The sequence below is a fragment of the Trichomycterus rosablanca genome, chromosome 9, assembly GCF_030014385.1.
Source record: "Trichomycterus rosablanca isolate fTriRos1 chromosome 9, fTriRos1.hap1, whole genome shotgun sequence".
NCBI classification, from domain to species: domain Eukaryota; kingdom Metazoa; phylum Chordata; class Actinopteri; order Siluriformes; family Trichomycteridae; genus Trichomycterus; species Trichomycterus rosablanca.
In genome coordinates this window covers 8100764-8123003 of record NC_085996.1, presented here as the reverse complement: position 1 = coordinate 8123003, position 22240 = coordinate 8100764, and the positions used below count along the sequence as shown (strand labels likewise).

At 36.0% G+C, this 22240-nt stretch overlaps 1 protein-coding gene across 1 annotated transcript; it reads right to left on the bottom strand.

Annotated features, from left to right (window-relative positions):
- Positions 1–1679: 1679 nt before the first annotated feature.
- Positions 1680–15626, bottom strand: tfap2d (transcription factor AP-2 delta (activating enhancer binding protein 2 delta)). The gene is made up of 8 exons (XM_063001815.1): positions 15588–15626; positions 14446–14931; positions 8968–9028; positions 4843–5008; positions 3791–3909; positions 3162–3303; positions 2457–2570; positions 1680–2130 (listed from the first exon to the last, which is right to left on the bottom strand). Exons 1-8 carry the CDS (start codon positions 15624–15626, stop codon positions 1911–1913), a joined length of 1347 nt encoding a protein of 448 aa, XP_062857885.1. The 3' UTR covers positions 1680–1910.
- Between the last annotated feature and the right edge of the window lie 6614 nt (positions 15627–22240).

The following is a 22240-nucleotide window of genomic DNA, read 5'->3' as shown; positions in this document are numbered from 1 at the left end:
TCTGTAGGATTGCTCTTTGTCTGACCTCTTTCCTCAGACTTTGTTAAGCTATGGTAGCCCTTCACCTCGACAAGCCTGAAGGGCGTCTGCTGGGTTTTATTGGATTTTGTTAAGAGAAAAGCAGCCAGACTTGTGAGACTATCGGAGCTGTATAATATACATAAATGATTTTTTTACTGGCTGTCTTATTCAAACTGTTTAAGAAGCTTGTAATTAAGAAGCTCATCCATCCCGAACCACTGATGCTCTGATTAATATTAGTGCCCTTTATTATTTATTAGAGTTTATGAATACACAATAAAAACTGAATTGTGACTTATTATGACTTGTTAATGTTGCATGATGTTTGTTTAATCATTGATGTGTGACCTTTGCATAGGATTTGTCTTTATTAACACAGATAATGTAAAATAATTCCCTCTTTATTATACTACCCACCTTCTGAAATACTAAACAGTCCCTGAGCATAATACTAATACCACCATTATGTTTGGGGGTAGGTACAGTGTTGTTGGGGTTTGAATGCCTCATGTTTTTAGCTCCAAACACACTTCTGATGATTGTGGCCAAATAAGTTTAGTACTGTTTTATCTGTCCACAAAACTTTTTTAAAGTTTTTTAAATGGGATCAGCAACACACTTAAATAAAGCTTCAATGTGTCAATTTTAGAGCAGGGACTTTTTTGCATGCCAGCTTTGTAACCCACTGTGATACAAAGATGGCTGGACTGAACAGTAAGTTCCATGTTTCAGCAGCTTTTTAAGTCACGGCAGACCTGCTTTCTGTTGTTCTTGTATAAGGCTTGACCATAAAGACACTTTTTCTGTCAGCATAAGGTGACGGGTTATTTTGGGGTAAAGTTTTATGTTCTTTGAACTTACAGACAGTTGTACAAGTGGCTTGTAAAAATCTGTGATTTGCTTTCAGAGATCTAAACAGAGTTTCAGAGATTGTAGACTGGGTACAGCCCTATTTATAAGGCCACATCAGCTAAAGTTATAGTGACTAACGAGGAATTATGAGGACATGTAGTATAGGAAAATTTCACCAAGATCCCCTGTAAATTAATATCATAGGATTTTATCATTTTATTTTCAACAATAAAATTTAAATTGTTTTCTGTCCAAATCAGTGACAGAAATTACTGCATGTACTGATTTGATGTCTCTGGGTTCATCACCATCATTGTAAGCATGGACGTTTTTAAGAAATAATTTATCTTTAATAACTGCTCCATCCTAGTCAGGGTCTCAGGAACATTACAATCAAAGCCGAGATAATTTCCACTACATAACAGGGCACCACAGAACTCACTGTAACTAGGAAATTTTAACATGTCACACATAGTTCCACACCGACACTGTGATTTCATATAAGACTTTGAGCCATAAGCTTTATTGAACATGTAAGGATATTTTATATATGTAGTTCAAAACCTGCAAGAAAAGTGGTCATTTATACATTTATATATAACTTCTGTACAAATGTGGTTGAGATGTCAGGATCTGAAGCTTGGTGAGGAGCGTCGGTTTTGAACAGTGTACAAACTTTAACATGCACAATATACAGTAAGAGTCGGCGAGATTCATTTACAGCTCCAATGCAACCTGAAATTATATTGGAATGTTGATAAAAGATTTTACACTTTTAAATAATTAAAATTTAAATTGGGACAAAATTTAAACAAAATAACTTTAATAAATTACAAAAGAAAAAATACACTGTGTGAGTAACAAAACAATGCTGTTCATTTTTCTGTTTAAACACAATGAAATAAATTATTACTGAAGGTCCAAAAAAGCCTGCCTTGTACGAGCCACACCCTGAACAAGGCCTGCCCACCAGGGCTCAGAACCGTAAGTAAATCAGCGGCTATACCCAGTTCTCAAAAAACAAACGAGGGGCAGAGTCATTCTGATTTCTCCATTTTGCCATCTTTTAATGAATTTTCATTTGTTTTGCGTTGTGGTGTCTTTTCCGAGTTGGAGTTGATCTGGCCACCATCAGGAGTCCCAGTGTTTTTGGTGGCCGAGTGTTTTTCCAGGTAATTTAGCATTTCACTGAGAATCGTCTGGAAAGTGCTGAGAGCGGCACAGATCGCTGGTGTGCCGAAACCATGTGTGATCAAGCTATAACAGAGCAAAAACACAGATCATGTTTATTTATAATCATATACTTCTCTCTTTTTCTGTGAGTGTGTGTGTGTGTGTGTATGTGTGCTTGCATTACGATCTCAAATATATTTGTCAGTAGTGAAGGGGGTGTAAGGAAAGGTGGAATTAACTTAATTACAAAGCTCCTAAAAATAACCTGCATTCAGATTTTTTGTACTTATGTTTCTGACCTTTGATCACCAGCTCTGAATACAGCCTACAATAAATCACTGGATAGGTGGATTTGTGTGTGTGAGTGTGTGTGCACATATGTTGTGTATATGTGTGTATTGTATTATTACCTGAAATGTGTTAGATGTCTCTGAATGTCTAAGTCCAGGATTGGTGTCGGTCTCGAGGAACCCAACGGAGAACGATCCTGACTTAACAAATCTTGAAATTCCTTACAGATCTGTCTACAAACATACAAACAAAAATGATCGTTTACTGAATTATTTTACAGGAATATGAAAGCCAGAGCTTTTCACAGTGAGACTCGACTTCACAAATCTAGGTGTTAGTGCCAGTGGCATGGACAGTGTCCACATCTATGAAGGCACGTTTAATGCTTAGGGGTGCATAGGCATTTGGAAGCAACATATGCTGCCATCTAGGCAATGTATTTTTCAGGAGTGTCCCAGTTTGTTTGAGTGAAACAAAGCCAAGCCACAATCTGCATGTTACAACAGTATGGCTCAGTAGTCACAGATTGCCTGATTGGCTAGACCAGATCACCAATTCCGTAAGTCAAGTTTGATGAATTAAACTGATTAGAAAAGCCCAAATTATTGTTAGAATAAAAAAAAACAATTATTTGTGTTGCCCTAAAAAATAAGAGTGATACTGTAATAAGGAGGCCCAGTGTGTACACAGAAGTTCATCAGTTGGTTCAGTAATAGTACCTAATATGGTTAGTCTGTCTTATATCTTACTGAAAAATCCTGACCCTGACCTGAATGAATGAATGACTTTTGATAATGTTACACAGTAGTATTTGGAGAACTTACTTGGTGGCCAGAACCATTTTCTTGCGGGCATTTTGTTCTTTGGGTTCTGTGTGTTGCCGTGCCAGGTGTTCACCCACCGCCTTAGTGGGGAACTCTGTCTCACAGGTATACCCAAAATCTCGAGCCAGATGTAGTGCTTCCCCTACACAGAAACAACAATAGCATTAACTTAAGTGATCACTGATTGATCTGCATGTAATTGAATAATCACTGGTCCCACTATCACTGGGTTCATTTATCACTTTTTTTCACAGTGTAAACACATTTAGAGTAAAAACATGGTATGGTGTACCACAAGAGTCTGTTTTGGGCCTTTGCTCTTTTTCTTGCCCTCTGATATAATTTTCTCAAACACTGTTTTAATGCTTGTCAGTTAAACACTTTGTTGTTTATATTTATAACAGACAATTATAAGACATGTGTAAATGTGTATATTACTACTATAAGTGTATTAAATAATAATAATAAGTTGAATAATTGTTTCATCTCACTATATGTTCGTTTTAACAGTAATAATAATTTTGTTGAATAATAATTGTTGTGTTTTGTTCTCACAAAAACTTTAGTTTCTTCATGCATACAATTTTAGCTTAATTTTTAATAAAGATCATAAAATGAAATCAACATACCTTCCACTAAAGATGTAAGCAGCGTAACGTTAGCAGCTTTCCTTCGGCCTGCTGGGAGATTTAGTCCCAATCTGTCTAGTTTCTCTCGAAGACACCGGCCACCATTCTTCGACTTTGCTCTGACAGACAAATAAAATAAACAGGTATTAATATTATGCTGTGTTCTTTTAAAAGGTTACAATAAGAAAAAAGAAAGCAAGTTCTAGGTTTTTCTTCAGTGTTGCTTTATGGTTTAAATGTATGATTTCCATTTCAAATGGGTTGCATTATTATAGAAGAAAGATTTAACAAATTCATAACAAGTGTGTAAACTATTAGGACTGTAAACAACAAAATCATGCCAACATGAACAGAGCTGTTTGATCAACTTTACCATGATTGTGTCTGCTTTTTACATTTATGTTGTTTTAGAGTCTCATTTAATTAAATACATTAGTCTTATTATAATCCAAAACTGCACACAAGTTTAAACTCAGCTGAAATATTATATAATTATAATTATGATATATTATAATAATAATTAATTATAATAATTATAATTAAATATAATTATAATATATGGTAACATTGGTATGTTACCATATATTGTGTACCTCTGCTTATATTTACATACATAGGTCACTGAATACTGTACATACATACATGCACAGGTCCATACATTTTTCTATATATTGCCTGTATATAGTCTTATAGTTTGTATATTTTTGTGTTTAATGTATACATTGCTTGTATACTGTATTTATACTAGAGAGACACCGTCAGCCGGAACCAAATTCCTTGTGTGTATCCACATACTTGGCCAATAAATCTGATTCTGAAATATATAATAATCATATTATAGCCAGCTACCAGGAAAACATACTGATTGGCCAGCCATTGAAACATGGGGATCAATTCAAATTCTCATGTTTAATGACCTTAGGTTTATTATTTTAATATTAATATTTTGTCTTTATATTATATATATTTATTCTTTCTAATACTCTTTCTAATAATATTTATTCAAAACCAACAATTCCGTTCATAATTCATATTGACTATTCATAATTTACCTCCTTAGGATCCCCCCCAGCAGAGAGGCGTTGAGACACTCTGGAGGCGAGAGTCGTCGTTTAACTTCTGCTATTGTAACTTTGTATTTGGAGGTAGAGCTGAGTAGAGAGAGCCGACCAGGCACGGAGCAGAAGAGGTCTGTAGGGTTCACCACACACGTACCTCCTGTAAATAATCATAATCACAATTTAACAAATGAAGGAAAAGACCACTGAGGATTGATTATGTGTTTGGTACAAACGAGGGGTTTTTGTATCTGTTGGTCCTGGATTTTGTAAAGTTGCTTTGAGACGATGTCTATTGTAAAAAGCGCTATATAAATAAATTTGACTTGACTTGACTACAGGTGATGTGTAATTGAGGGCTAATTTGTCATTTTCAACATGTTTAGAGAAATTGACATTTTAATAATTTTTAGAACTTAATTGAGGTGTTGCTATAGAATTTTTAGGCTAAAAAAAGGTTTATTGACAAATACTTGGTTTTGACTGATATTAAGGACCTTGGCTTGACCACATTTGTAGTGCAAAACTATGATGCAGCAACAAAGCTTCTGCTGATCTGGTTTAAACATTGCCTCCAGTCAGTGTCTGTAAAGAGTCTGACTTGTTCTTTCTAAGAAACGGTGGGAGGAAAAAATCCACAAGGACACAAAGCAAATTATGACAAGCCATTTACGTACTGTAACCAGATGCAATAATCCTGAGATCCTGGACCTGTGCTGCACACCACACTACTTCCCACACATCATCACTTTGTATTACTTATAAATGGCAGAACTCTACAAATAGGGCACTAAAGACCTTACACTTCTCAGTGTTTATAAACTAATCCACATTTATGAACCAAAACTAGCCTTGCTGGCTGTATCAATGCTTTAATGTAGAGTAAATATAGACCTAAAAATAGCTGACTACAACCTTGATGTGTCGCAGGCCACAAACAATCAATAAGCTACAGGCTGAGAACCCCTGATATACTGAATACATTTAGACATACATCCATTTGAGATTAGGTCAGGCTGAAGATTGGGTTGACTGCTTTCTGTATCTGTTGCACTGTGTGTGTGTGTGTGTGTGTGTGTGTGTGTGTGTGTGTGTGTGTGTGTGGGGGGTCCTAAAGGAGTTTTTTTTTTTTTGACTGCAGGGTCTCTCACCTGCTCGCTGCATGTCAGTCAACATGAAGCGGTCTGACAAAGCCAAGATCTCTTCCAGCATTCAACTTAACATCCCATTAATTCCCCCCCAAAATGTTTTGATTCAAAGTAGTTTGTATTTTATGTTGCCAAGGGCGATTGAAAAAGAGCTATTGCCGGTAGTCTGGTCGTGAGCGTCGGGCCCAGAGGCGATAGCGAGTATTTAAGCGCGGGAGAGTAGCCTGAGGCACAGCGCCAGCGATCACAAAGCCATATCAAGTGCTTTTTACAAGTTTGCCACAAAAATTAAAGTAAGGGGAAAATACATAGACCAAATGTCATACTGGTTCTGTTTCAAATGTGCTAGTGGTGCTGGTGTGATTATAGAGCTGCCAGTAGCACCAGTAACAAACTGGGAGAGTACACGTTCACACCAGCATTTACACAAGGAAATATGTACACACATGCACTCCTACACACATGCCCACACAAGAACTCACACATGCACTGTGACATATACATACACACTGGTCTGTGCTTATAAGCACTCACGCCTACACACTGACATATACTGACGAAAAGGGCACTGACCAAGGGGCAGTGGTAGTTCAGCAGTTAAGGTACTGATCTATTGGTCCAACCTCCAACAACAAAAATTGTCACTTTTGGGCCCTAATCCTCAATTGCTTATTCACTGTTGTAAGTCATTGCATAAAAGCTTTAACTGTATACATACTGGACCCCACATCGGTCAATGATGTATGTGCATACACACACCCTGTTGGGGGAGGGGCAAAATGTATTTGTTTGTTTATTTGGATTTTAACGTCATGATTCACACGTTGGTTACATTCATGACGGGAACCTTAGTTACTCATTACTTTGGACTGTGGGAGGAAACCAGAGTTCCCAGAGTAAACCCACGCAGACATGGGGAGAACATGCAAACTCCACACAGAAAGGACCCGGACCGCCCCACCTGGGGACTGTGAGGCGACAGTGCTACCCACTTAGCCACCGTGCCGCCCCAAAATTTTATGTATGGATTACAGTATGTGTAGTGACATATACACTGTGACATATTCATCACTTGATATCTGTATGAATTTAGTATTACAACTAACTTTTAAACATGTGGGGTGGCACAGTGGCTCAGTGGGTAGCACTGTCGCCTCACAGCAAGAAGGTCCTGGGTTCAGTTCCCAGATGGAGCGTTCTGGGTCCTTTCTGTGTGGAGTTTGCATGTTCTCCCTGAGCTCCGGTTTCCTCCCACAGTCCAAACACGTGCAAGTGTGGTGAATTGGAGATACAACATTGTCCATGACTGTGTTTAACATTAAAACTTGTGAACCGATGAATCTTGGGTAACCAGTAACTACCATTTCTGTAATGAATGTAACCAATGTGTAAAACATGATGTAAATCTTAATAAATAAATACATTTAAACATGTGTATACATGTTTTGGCCCCAGGTCCTTGAATATCTATGCAAATACATTTGGATACATTTACATTTTCGGCATTTAGCAGACGCTTTTATCCAAAGCAACTTACAGGTATGACTGAACACAATTTTTTGAGCCATAGAGGGTTAAGGGCCTTGCTCAGGGGCCCAACAGTGGCAACTTGGTGGAGGTGGGGATTGAACCGGCAACCTTTTGATTACTAGTCCAGTACCTTAACCACTGAGATATCACTGTATACATCTTTGCACTGGGGCCTAGATCAGCTGTATATGCACCCAAACTCACACATTCCTACACACACATTCATTTCACCGTTAAATATACTCACACTTTTCCTTATACACACATTCACACCTACACTAGATACAATTTTACTAACATTTACATTCACCTGTACACACTCTTGCACCCAAACTGTACCCAGCGCGCGTGATGAAGTCGCATGAAGGCTAATCTTGATCAAATTCCTGGAAGCGAACTCACATCGCGATGCTAATGATTAAAACGCGCTCGACTTTGTGTGAGCAGCGCTCGCGTTTCCTGACTGATCTCTTTAGAAAAAAAGAAAATGTGAATATTCAGCGCAGTCGGAGCTGCAGTGAGTGAGAACAACATTAAATCTGATCTCTCCTGCATTCGGGATCGAGCTGTATTTACATATCAAAGCGGCAGCCCGAGGCAGCAGAAAAGCCATCGATACTGGAGCGCCGGGCTGGAGCAAACATTATTGCTTGTGATGGCTGTGGAGCGGCTGTGGAACGGCTGAGAGACAAAAACCCACCGCCGGTAAACGGGAGCGCGGAGGCCAGGAGCTGCAGGCGCGCCACACCCACACCCACACCGGGTCTCGCTTTTAAATAAGGAGACGCAAGGACGCAGCGCAAAATCGTTTACAAAAGTCCTTTTACAAAAGCATCAAGGGGATAAAGGAATTCCCATAAATAATAATAGGTAAATATTAATAATTGTATAATAAAAATAACTATTTGACCACATTTATAATATTTAGCATTAAAACAAACTAGCGTTAAAACATGAAAGCAAAAATATAACTTTAGCTTTAAATTTGGACCATATTTTAAAATAAAAGTTCCTTTAACTGCTTTAAAGTGATTTATACGATAATAGCAGTGACAAAAATATATGAACAACTGACTTTTTTGTTGCCCATGTACCAGACACCAACCTCAATAACAATAATAATAATAATAAACATAATGACAATAATAATAATAATAATAATAAACATAATAATAATTATAATAACACTAATAACAATAATAATAAACATAATGATAACAATAATAATAATAATGATTGTGATAATAATAATAGTAATAATAATAATAATAATGATGATGATGATAATGATAATAATAATTATAATAATAAAGATGATGATGATGATAATGATAAAAATAATACTAATAATAAAAAACAATAATAATGTTAACATATGTTTATAATAACATTAGATAGCATCAAGTAGTACAATTACAGTGTAACACTGTATTGGACTCACCTCGCCTGATCACCCCGCCTTGGCCGTTCAACATGAGCCCGCATTGCGCGTCCACGGATCCCTACACACACACACACACACACACACACACACACACCCGGTCAACATATTGATATATACGATAGTATCTGAGAGTACTATCAAATGATGACGATAATAATAATAATAATAATAATAATGCTCCAGATCATAAGTATGTTCTCCTCCTGGTTGATCAGACTTCTAATATATAATGTATGTACGTTTTTCTGAGAACTGCATTTAACAAAGCTACTGAGCATTTAACTAATATAACTAAGTCTTACAATAGAAATATTATAAAGCCGTCTAGTTCATTTATTTTCTAGCAACTTTTTATTTTAACCATCATGACCAACCATAATTGAAACAGTCAGCTGAACTCATGAGCTAAAGAGAAAAACATTTAAGTCTTTTTAACCAGTCATGTTCTGTGTTTATCCATTGTGACCATAAATATAATATAATAAAATAACGAAATAAATACAATGTGTGTATTACATCAATCTCTTTATATGGACACAATGAATTACTTTTTATTTTAGGCATTTTCTATTTCCTAGGCCAAACATTCAATCTGTTCATGATTTAATAATTTACTGTAGGCCTTCATTAAGCATTAAAAAGTGTAAATTGGTCATAAACAATATTAAATGTTGAGATGTTGCCAAATAGAATCCGTTTTAAAATCCCATCATCAGAAACCTGACAGACTTTTATTTTGGGGTGCTAGTAAATGAGGTATGGGCAGGGTATTGCATCAAAACCCACAAGTGTGATGCTCTGAAAAGGTCAGAAACCATATCACGAATATTTAGGTTGACTTTAATTGATTAAATTAAATTAAATTAGATATTTCTATTAGTATTTGATAGCTTAACAATGTATGGTTGTGCTAGATGACTTTTTGGGTAGTTTAATGTATTATCCTGTTTAAAATAACAATTTTCCTAGTTATGCAAGATATATTAATGCTAGCTGATTGTCTCTTAAAATATATATTTGGGTTTTCTTCATCACTTCTTCAAGTGGCCTGAGTCATTTAATAATATTGCATTAATAAAAAGATACTGATAAAATATAAAAATAAAAAACATTGGGTTATTCAAGTGCCAGTGGTTTTACACCATGATATTTAAAATAAAAAACGTGTGTTTTAATTGGTATTGTTGGCAAATCGTATTTTTTGAACAAGAACATGCTAATTAGTTTTATATTTTATTATAGAAATAAGTAAAATACACCTTACACAAAAAGGCAACATAGGCTAATAGTGATGTTACTAAACAAACATAAAAATAGTATGATTAATATAATTTAGGAAAAATGCACATTTTAGCCATAACAACGAAGTGCCAAAAGTTGTGTTTATAATGCAAAAGACCTACAATTTATTTATATTAAAGCAATACAAAAATGTTTAAGTGCTGCAAAATTGTTCAAATAATGTACCACTTATTAGGTTTGCAGCCATAGATATATCTTTATGTTGTACTGCATTCTTCAATTTATTATAATTATTTAGTTAAAAAAAACAAAACAAAGACAGATAATTGTGATCAATAGACACTGACAACAAGAAACATTTTATAAAAAATATTAATCTAAAATATTAATGTTAATCTCAGGAAGTGCTAAGAGGAGCCCCCAAACAATCTTTATAAAGATAACCGCCTAAAGATAAGTTCATTTAACCCACTAAACCCAACTGATAAATTAAATTAATTATTTAAAAAATCTAGTCAAAATCTGTATGACTATGCACACCCTTTATAATTAAGTCTTTTTTTCTTCACTATATCACTGTAGCACTCTCATTAAAGACATTGTACTTTCAAATCAGAATTGTGTAAAATAAAGCAATCTGAAATAATTCTGTTATAAAGTTATTACAAGGATGCCACAGCAGTTGCTTCCATATAGGAAACCTTTGGGCAGGTGGTTGTTTAACCATTTTGTTGGTACTGCACAAGAAAAAAATCAATTACAAAGAATAGTTGACATAATGTGAATATTTATGGTAGTAAAAGATTATTTAGCATTGTGGCACAAATATGGTTAAGAACACAGATGTTAAAATGTTTAAAGAACAACAAAATGGTTCCTGTATTCCATCACACCAGATATCCTAAAATACTAAATTATACTGAATAATACTGCCACAAATAGTGTAGTCTGTAGTAGTAATTTTGTATTTAGTATTTATTATTATTTATTATTTATTATTTATTATTGAATGCCATTTCAAACACATCCAAAAAACGTAACCAACAAAGACCAAAAAGTAACGCATCAGTTATGTCTTTAGGATCTCTGCTTATGCTGTTGCTGATTTTATTGGTAAAACACACACACACACACACACACACACACACACACACACACACACACACACACACACACACACACACACACACACACCCTTCCCACCCAAGCTTGTCAAAAATACCAGTAATTATAAACTAAACATATATATGTATATATATATATATATATACATATATATATATATATATATATATATATATATATATATATATATATGGCTCATTGCTCCTGTTGAACAGATTCTCGTTTTTTGACTTTTCTTTGTTTATTGTTAAAATAATTAAACTACACTAGCATCCAAATCTTGCATGTCTGAGCTAAAGCTACTTTTAGCTAATGCTATCTTAAATATGCTAGCTAGTTTGCTGGTGATTTGGCTTTGGTGATTTAACATTATTTTAAAAGATGATTAACAAAAGGTTTAATTTAATATAAATAAAAAATAAAATGAATCTCAAAAAATGAAGAAAAAAGAATCAGGAGAAAATGTCAGGATTATTTCTATTTAAAGAATTAGTGCAAATATGGAAATATTAAACTGCCATAAAGCACCTGTTTAAATTTTGCAAATGTACATTTTTTGTTAATTCACTGATATAAAATTACAAAACTGTGTTTAATCAATGATTGAAAAGTCTGTAAAACGCTTAAAAACCAGGTAGCAAACCACCAGTGCCTTTTTTCAGTTATTGTACAGTGTTCCCAGTCAAGAGAGCCTTAAAACTTGAATGATTTTTACGCTGGAAAAGATCTAGCTCACCAGTGACGTCATTGGTAAGCAGAACATGGGATTTTGCCAAAAGTTAATCCATCTCACGAGCCGCGACCAGACTAGAGGCAGGGTTCACACACCCACACTCACAAAAACACATGTTGTAACACACACACACACACACACACACACACACTGTGCGTGTGTGTGAGCCAGTCTGACAAGATGGTGTAAGTCTTTTTAACAAATTCCAGCTCTTTTTTGACGCACTTAAAGTGATTATAAAATCAATATACAAAAACCTGCAGATCAGGCATAAATTATGCGCGCTCGCGAGCTTGAAGGTGCAGCTATACGACAGCTCCCATTGTTCTGCGTGCAAAATCTTTTTAGCGGCTGAAAGGTGCACGTGTGCGCGCACGACTGCACGCATCTGTTCGGCTGCCGCACCGACCGAGACTTTGCGCTGCATTCAGCAGGACAGAGAAAAGAAGGTCGGAAACCTTTTCACGCGACTTATAGGTTTCGTGTTTCCTCTGCGGGGATTGGTTTTGTGCTGTCGTCTGTTCTCCGGTCTGCCTTTATTTAAAACAGAGCGCGATCCCCAAACTATTGAAAATAAAGCCACGCGCCCCAGCGGCACCATAATGAGACTGTATAGGACAACATTATATTATATTATATTATATTATATTGTATTGTATTGTATTGTATTGTATTGTACTGTATTGTATTATGTTATATCATATTATATTATATTAAATGATATTGTATTATATTATATTATAGTGTATTTTAAGGGACATTTTAAACATTTTTTGGCGTCTATTTCTATAGCAAAAAAGGGCCGAATCAACCCTCTATAGTACAGCGGTGGCACAATGTTTTCATGAATCTGAATTGACATTAATATCAACTTTTACGTTGGGGAGAAAACTGATAAAAAAATGTTGTTGAATTACTGTATCTAAGCCTTATCTGTAAATGTACGTTTTTAATTTAGTACGATTAGTTTTTAATATATATATATATATATATATACATACATATATATATATATATATATATATATATATATATATATATATATATATATATATATATATATATATATATACATATATATATATATATATATATAATTATACATTTTAATAGTTATATATTCAAATTGTTATATATTTCAATATTTTTATTATTTGCCTATTTTCATTCAGTGTTTAATTAAATGATTTGTGCTATGATGTGGCTAATAATTTTTGCAATACAATTTAAATTGTTATATTAATATTATTATCAGTGTTGTCGTTGTGTTTGGCTTTTTGCATTTACCTAAAACATTATACAAAGTATGTACAATGTGTCTACATTAATTCATGGTTTGCAGCTAAAATAGACTAAACAAACGCTTTCGATCTTAACTCAGTTTAACTTCGCCAGTTAAACTTGAACCACAGTCATCTTTGCATAAATAACCAGTTGATTGACATTAAGTCCTAAATTGGATAAACTACGGTGCTCTACTGCGGAGGATTTAGTCTTTTGTCCGCGCGCCTTTCCAAGCCCTTAATCCGCCCTTTTAACGGAGAGGCGCGCGCATTCACGCCATTCATTCCGACCTCTCAATAGCACAATGTGGAAAACATACACCGAAAATGAGATTTCATTCTGTGCAGCGTTTTAAAGAGCCACTCTCAAAAGAAATACACAGAGAGCGCGTCTGTTGACTTCATTCAAATGATACAGGTTGTGCATTTTTAAATGACCAAATAAATCGAGCCACTCATCTGTGTATATTGATTAATTTAATATAAATTAGTTAATACCTCACAGTTTAATATTTTATTTAATTCCTTTTAAAATATAGTGTTGATTTGTAATGTTTATTATTGAGGAATGAATTTCTATCCTCCAGTATCTTTTCTTGTTTGGCAACTGATATATTTTAATGCGACACCTTGACTATTAATAGAATAATAGAATGCTTTTGTCATATATACATATGTGCAGTACAACGAAATTCTTTCTTCGTATATCCCAGCATGTTTGGAAGCTGGGTTTAAAGCGCAGGGGCCCAACAGTGGCTGCATGGCAGAGCTGGGATTCGAACTCCCAACCTTTCAGTTGATAGCCCAAAGCCATACCCTTTTGGCTACCACTGTCCATGCAAAGTGTAAAGTTGACACTTCTAATATTGTTCTATTACCCATTCTTCTATTTATTATTTTTCTTTGTATTTTTGTCATTGCTATGCCGGAAGGCCTGTTTTTCTGTGTGTGTGTGTGTGTGTGTGTGTGTGTGTGTGTGTGTGTGTGTGTGTGTGTGTGTGTGTGTGTGTGTGTGTGTGTGTGTGTGTGTGTGGTTGCTGCACGCTTCGACGGTTAGGAAGGAAAGCAGTGGGATGCGTGCGCTAGTGGTACCTGCAGGTCATCAGTCCCTGGCGGCGGAAGCCCCAGGCCCGCACCGGGCAGCAGCCTCTGTTCGGGGTGCACGCCGTACTGGGAGCCGTGGCTCACGAGCGACAGGTCGTGGCGTCGGTAGGCGTCCAGGCAGCCCAGCTCGCGCCGCTGCTCGTCCAGGCACGAGGACTTGAGTGCGCGCGCGCCGGCGTGCAGGTTGATGAAGTCGGCTGTCTCGCCGTGGTGCAGCTGCTGGTAGTACTGCTGAGAGTAGTAGGCGTCCGCGTTCACGGCCGCATGGTGGCCGTGCTGGAAGTCGTAGTGGAAGGATTGGTGGTGTAAGGGTGTGTATTGGTGATTGGCGGGGAAGTAGCTCGACGCGAACTCGGTCCCGGTGGCCGGGTAGGTGAGCGGCGACGACGACGAGTATGCGACCGACGAGTTGGCCACGGACTCCAGACAACCGAGCTGCATCAAACGATAACTGTTTGATCCGTCGTGACGTATCTGTGCACGAAAGAGAGAAAAATTAAAGAACGTATTAGACGTGCCAGTTAACTTGCGCTTACAGCTGCATTGTCGCCAAAAAACGTTGGCACGGGTGCGTAAAGCGGCGGAAAAATCAGTCTTGCCACACAACGTATACAACACACACACACACACACACACACACGCACCAGCTATAAAGTAAGTGTCTTTAGAGAAGTACCTGACGGCGTTGTCATTCTCCGTGTGCCTGGGAGGGAGCGCGTTAAAACAGCACTCAGCTGTAAAAGTGGCAGGACTTCCCCTCCTCTTTCTATCACTTGTCTGTCTATCGTTTACCTCTCTGTGTGTCTTTTTAAGAATGTAATTATTTTATCGTTCCAAAGCTATTAAATCACTCTAACTTTTAGCACCAGCCACAGGCGTCGTTTACATTTAACAGAAAGTATGTAAGTTAGGAGCTAATCTGTATATATGTCCTCTTTAAAAATCTGCAAAGCTTGCAACAGAACCAGAAAAAATAAACAATAATGGGGGAGTACTGCACATATTTCTGACACAAATCACAGTGAGCTCGTACACGATAATATATATAATAATTCTTTTACATGTCTTTAAGAGAAAAAATGCATGCCAGTAAACGAATTTTAATTTAAATGAATTAGAAATTAAAATACCTCCGCATCATGAACCAATCCCGGGAAGGTGGCTGACATTCTCGCGATCCAACAAACTCCTTGAATTATCCTCTCTTGCTGTCGAATTAAATACACTAAAGCAACAAAAAAAGAAAAATCCACTTGTGCAAAACGACTGCGTGGCCTCAGCGAGTTGGTAAACAGCGGCAGAATGAGCGAGCCTCTCCCCACTGCACCAGGCGGCTCCCTGGCCCGGATTATGTACTTGCCGGCTTTTTCTCCGGCTGATGTCGTAGGTCCCTTGGTAATATAGAAGTTTTGAAAATTAAGCATCAGCACTGAGGAATGGGAGGACAATAGAGAGAGAAGGAGCCTCATCCCTGGAGACACGGAATAAATATTGTATCTTCGCCTAATAAGGAGCCGAGTGCACTTTCAACATTTTTTGATGATTTTTCCATTTTTTTGAGGGCGGACAATTCTTTATGTTCGTTTGCGTTTACGTTTTAGCACACACCAAGACTCGTTTTACAAATTTTACTTCGATTTTAGGATTTTTATTTGCAGCAGAAATGTAAGTTTTGGTTTAAATTTGCCACTGACATTTAATGCACGAATAAACATTTTAGTGAATATGATGCTGTGATTGGATTTGCTTTAGAGTTTTCTTTCTTTTCTTTTTTCTTTTAGAACTCGCATCTGTTTAGCCAAAGTGCTGCTATTTTTAACAATATTTTGTTACAATTAACAATTTACAGTATTAGCACAAAATGTGTTACTTTATTTTTAACACTTGGTTTAGTCTACTTATTTTTTACAGTTGTGTTTATGTGATATATTTAATACACATGCTCTTTTTCCCAGAGTATTGCTGTTATTTAAAGAATGCCAACGATTTTTTTGCATCAGTAACATGCATTTACAACAATACTTCAGTATGCAATTAAACGACAGAACGTGACATTCTCACTTTTTGTCGTTTATTTAAAAGACATTTGAAAGTCTTGATTTATTTAGGCCGCAGTTTAACACAGTTAAAAGCTCTAATGATGTTTCTTTTGTTGTTTCAGAGCTGTTGTGTTTTTGAATGCATTTGAATGTAGGATTTAAGTTTGGGATATGGCCAAGTTTCCTTTATTTTGTTAAGTAGATTGACTTCTCTCTCTGCTCTGGTTTATCGGACTCTTTATGGCCGCTAAGTGGACCGTGTCAGAACCGCTTTTGTTGGGTCCCACTAACAGACAGGAAAACCGTTCATGTCCTTTTAGAACAGAATAGGGCTGCGACGCTCAAAACAAATACAGTTCGGTCAAATAAGCGCACACAGGAGCGTCTAACGGGGCATAATTTCCAAAAAACCACCGAGTCTACGGAAAAAAGAGAAGACTTTTGACATTGGTAGAAAGGTAATAATAGATAATATGGAAAATATTAATTATTATCATTGCAAAATTGTGTACGGCATTTTATTGTATATAAGCTTACATAATTTACATATATTTATTTTTGAAATGTTTTAAAAATGTTATTAAAAATGTTTTATATATCTGTATTTTGTGTGCGTGCGCGCTCGCGTGTGTGCGGCAATTAAGGAAATATCGTACAATCTGATCGCGGTTATTTTAGCCTGGTGCCAGTGTTTGCGCCGCCCCACACGGTGGTTTCGTTCTGATATGACTGAAAAATCTCACGTCCCTCTTATTTAACCCTGAATTACTGACATTAGCGCAAACACGCGCACTCGTGCACGAGCAGCGTCCGGTTTCTCACGTGAAAGGAGGATCCTCAGAAAGGCCGCACAATATTTTAAAGCGCAAAGTGCGAATTACAACCGCCTACAAAGAGTTCAAATCTATATAATATAATTAAGTATAAAATAATTGCAAAGTGATGCTCTCTGTGTACATACAATTGGATTTTATTTGTGAGCCACTTTTATTGACTTGTGTTTTACTGTTTATAAATAAATAATGACAGACCTTCACCTAGAAGCCAAGCCTCAGTTCTCAAAAGCAAATATGTTTAGCACTTATCCCTGAAAAACAAACCTGCAGGGTCAACATTGCCGTATTCCAAAACTTATTATAATAAAATGATTTTTAATAGTAGTATTATTGTTGTTGTTATTATTATTGTTATTATTTATAATAATAATAATAATAATAATAATATTAATAATAATAATAATACATGAGAACGAGCAGAAAAATTTTAGATGGAATTTTTTTAACAGTTGGTCTTATAAGAAATAAAAAGCTAGTTGTAATAACTAGACCATGTAAGCAATTTACTTGGTGGACAGACAGACAGACAGACAGACAGACAGATAGATAGACAGACAGACAGACAGATAGATAGATAGATAGATAGATAGATAGATAGATAGATAGATAGATAGATAGATAGATAGATAGATAGATAGATAGATATTGTTATTTGGGAGCGTAAAACGCGTGGAGCAGTTGACAACAACACCTCGCTGCCTGCCATATGTACCGTGTACCGGCCGGACTCGCTCCATCTGTCAGTCCGGCTCTCAGAGTCTGCTGCTGCTCCCCGTGACCGTCCCGAGGATTTCTAAATCCGCCACCAAGCTACAGCTAATCTCACAAGGAATAAAAATAACAGATGTAAACATGAAGTTGAGGAAAGGGGATTAATGCAAGAACTGGGTTTGATTGTGTTTAATTGATTGCGCAGTGGATTAAAACGCGTCACAGCGCATGAATGACAGCTGCTCGCAAATCATTTGTACTCGCTGTACATTACAGATCATGCAAAGCTACAACACTGTATCCACACCACGTTCAACTACTAAAACAAGTCAGCACATTACCTATTTGCACATCACCTGTGGCTTTTTTATTATCAACTGTAATTAACTGTCTAGTTTATGATACTTTATGAAGTTTATGAAGTTTTTCCATCTAAAATCCCATTATGTAAATTAAGCAGCCCTCAGTTTAAAAACTTATTTTGACCGTAATTGCTTGACACGGTTCAGGTTCTTTTGGTGAATCTCTTATAATGCCTTGGCTTTAATAGATGACTATTTGTATTTTGTGGACTTTTAATAATAAATAAGAAGTTAGTTTGGACCATGGGGCTGTGAACAGAATTCCTATAAAAGTTTTAATGATGTAGAAAAAACTAATGTGGTCACTGTAAGAGGTGAAGTCTTTAAAATGTACATAAACCTTTTATCTCCCCCAATAGACTGTTATGAAATATAAGCTTCCTAATTTGGAAGGAGACGTACTTTTTAAACAACATTCTTGATAAATAATAAAAAAAAAATGCTTTATTCCCTAAAAAATCCTGAATTCATGCCAAAAGTCTAGATTTCTTCAAGATTTAAGCGCTTGTCTTAAGGATGTTAAAATCTTTATAACGTTGCATATTTTCCCATCAAATCTATAAATAAAAAGAAAGACAGAAAACTAAATCAGTCATGTGCTCAAGTTTGTGTCATTTCCCACCATGCTAATTCACAAATAAAGTACATCATAAGTCAAGTTGCTACATTAATCTTGGGAGTTATAAGTTAACGATTGGTCCAGTCTTCGTTGGTCCTTTTCTTTCAGAAATATGTTTAGGGGGAAATAATGCATTTTAATATTTGCTACTAACATTTACTTTCCTTATATGGAACCATCAGTGAACCAGTTGTTTGTGAAACCAACTCATTTTTTATAATGTACAAGACAGCATTAAACCAGATAATGATATTCATGCAGAGTTACAATGAATTTTCAATAACAGCGATTTACAGCCACGACAAAGCTAAATTCAAGCAATTCAGGGTTAAAGTGCTCCTGATCAAGGATCCACCGTGGTAGTGCTGTGATTAAATCCTCAACTTTCATATCAATAGTCGAGGACCTTAAACACTTTGACACCACGTAACATTTTGATGGATAAATACCCAGTACCATTCCCAAGAGAAAATATTTGGATCACGTAATTATATATGGCAAAAATGTTCTTATATATGGTGTTTAGTCATTTTTTTGAAACCAATGAAAGGATTCAAGGAGATCTCAATCAGAAAATACTTTGCATGTAAGAATTAGCAACTTAGCTATCTAGGGTAAAAGCAATGATCTACTAAATTATACACATTGCAAACGATTTTAAATATAATACTAATAATAGAACTATAATAGAATTTTTTAAACGTATTAAAATTGCTAAGACACCGAAAATATTGAGCTAACACATATTCATTCATTGTCTGTTTTACCATCACTTCATCCTGATCAGGGTCGCGGTGGGTCTATTCATTTGGGCGAAAGACAAAACACCCAGTCAATCATTTACACACAGGGGGGAAAAAACGGAACACCAGGAGGAAACCAGATACAGGGAGAACATGCAAACTTCACACAGAAAGGACCTTGGCAGCCCGCCCGGGAATCAAACCCAGGCGTTTCTTACTGTGAGGCGACAGTGCCGCTGCGGAATGGAAGCTGTGGATATGGCTTAATAACCCTATTAACAGATTCTGCCCAACTAGTCAGTAGTATTAGCATATGTTATTATAATTTCTTTATCCTAAATTAACGTACAAAATGAAAACATCTAGGCCAAGAGTAAAACTTTCTAACATTGACAGACGAAGCAACATTGTAAATACTGCTTTAAAACTTACAGTAAAAATTAAGATTTTTAATGTCATTTAAACATTAAATATTATGTCTACAGTCCAAAGGTCTTAAGTCATACTGCTCGCAGTAACTCGTTTCTACCAGAGAGACCTTTTTCTGTACAAAGGTTACTGCATCTTAATAAACACCACAGGTTCAACACTTCATGTCATGCTTTTGATGATACATCCTGAACAGGGTGTCAGTCCATCATAGAGCATTACTTTCTTTATAGCCACTTAATGTTTATGGATTTTATTATCATAAATACAATTCACAGCATTTTACATTAATGAATATTAATAAAAAATATATTTTATGAGCAGTTTGTTTTCACCACAAATTAATTAGCACTTTGTAGCAAGACCGTTGTTGGCAGTTAAGCTTTAAGGTGTAAAAATAATAAATAATTTGTTATTAATTTGTTTTCTGCATGCATTTTAGTTCAGTTTTGACTTAGATTGTACTTCTTTTGAAATCTATAAATGGTTAATGAATCATTGGAGTAATTTAAGTACTACTTATTCTTTGTGAAGTGCACCTGCATGCACGGAAGATTTGGGAAACTTTCCACTTGATGATTATTTAACCAATTACTGACAGTGATGTTTAAGGTGTTTACTGGGTTTTAGTGCTTTTTAATAATTTCGTTTTTAAAACTTTATAGGAAACCTTTTCGTTTACTAGGTGAACTTCAAATCTATATATTTACTTCAGTAACTTCAGTAAAGTTCATATGTTTTAACATATGGTTTTTATATGCTTGTTAATACACTATGTGACCAGAGGTACGTGGACACCACTCCTAATTATTTTCAGGTGTTTCAGTCACAATCTTTGGTAATAGTCGTAAAAAATTGACTTCAATTTGATGGAAAATGTATTTTTGCGAGGTTAGAAACGACATACTTTAATGAGTTTGGTGTAATTTAACTATGATAAAACTTTTCTCAACAGTATACGTTTTCTAATTATATAGTTCATCATGATATGAAAGACATACACTAAATCAATGCTATACAGGTGGAACAAGAGCTCGACTGGTGCCGGCGGGATCGTTTAGGGCGCAAAATTACGTCTGTCCGTTTTTACCAACCCGAGACAAACAGAAGAAAGTGATATAACTGCTTCAGAATAACAATGACAAAATAGAGATAATCCTCATCATTGTGACCTACATACACACAGACAGGGTGTTTTTATGCTAATACGAATTGGAGGGGGGTCGTTACTTTAGGACAGCGTGGTTTTTAATATACGCTGGCTAAATTAATTCTTTAATTAATTTAACTTAATCACAGATAAGTGGTGCGTCTTCCCCAAATCAGGTCGTGATGGCCCGGTCATCCTGAAACAATGAGCCAAAGCCAGGAATACACCCTGTAAAGAAACCAGTCAAGTCAACGGGACACCACACATCCGTTCACTTACTCACGCCTATAACACTTTACAGCCAGTTCACATTTTCATGTTTTAGGATGAGGAAATGAGACTAGACAGAGAAAACAGACGACCATGAGAGAACATGAAAACATGCAACTTCCCACAGACCTTATGAAACCCAAGTCTCCAGGACCCATTGTGCTACCCGGCATGCACAAACGTGCTGCCCTAATTCACTAATTCATAATAAAATAACACTTATTACCAAGGTGTTGAACAATATTTACTAATAAAGAAATCTACATAGACATTTAATAAATAAATCAACTGTGTCGCATGTATATATTAGATCAGCACAACAATAATAAATGAACACATTCAGATTTGCTTCAAAATGTAGAATGTGGAATACCTTTTATATTACTGCAGTAGCACCTGAAGTGATGGACCCACATCTGGTAATTACTCGTATTTACATGTGAAGTGAATGTACTGTATGTGTAGTATGTATTGATAGGATTTAGTATTTACATTTACATTTTCGACATTTAGCAGACGCTCTTATTCAGAGTGACTTACAGAAGTGCCTCCACAGCTAGCCATTTAGGAGTAAAGGGTATAAAGACCAAGGCCTAGGGCAAAACGCATTAACAGTGTTGCATT

Excerpts from the sequence above, each read along its gene's own strand:
- tfap2d (XM_063001815.1), bottom strand. The coding sequence starts at position 15,626 with ATGTCAGCCACCTTCCCGGGATTGGTTCATGATGCGGAG. Across the intron at positions 14,932-15,587 it reads GATTGGTTCATGATGCGGAG|ATACGTCACGACGGATCAAA; the intron begins GTATTTTAATTT and ends TTTCGTGCACAG. Across the intron at positions 3,304-3,790 it reads GCTTACATCTTTAGTGGAAG|GGGAAGCACTACATCTGGCT; the intron begins GTATGTTGATTT and ends GTTTCTGTGTAG.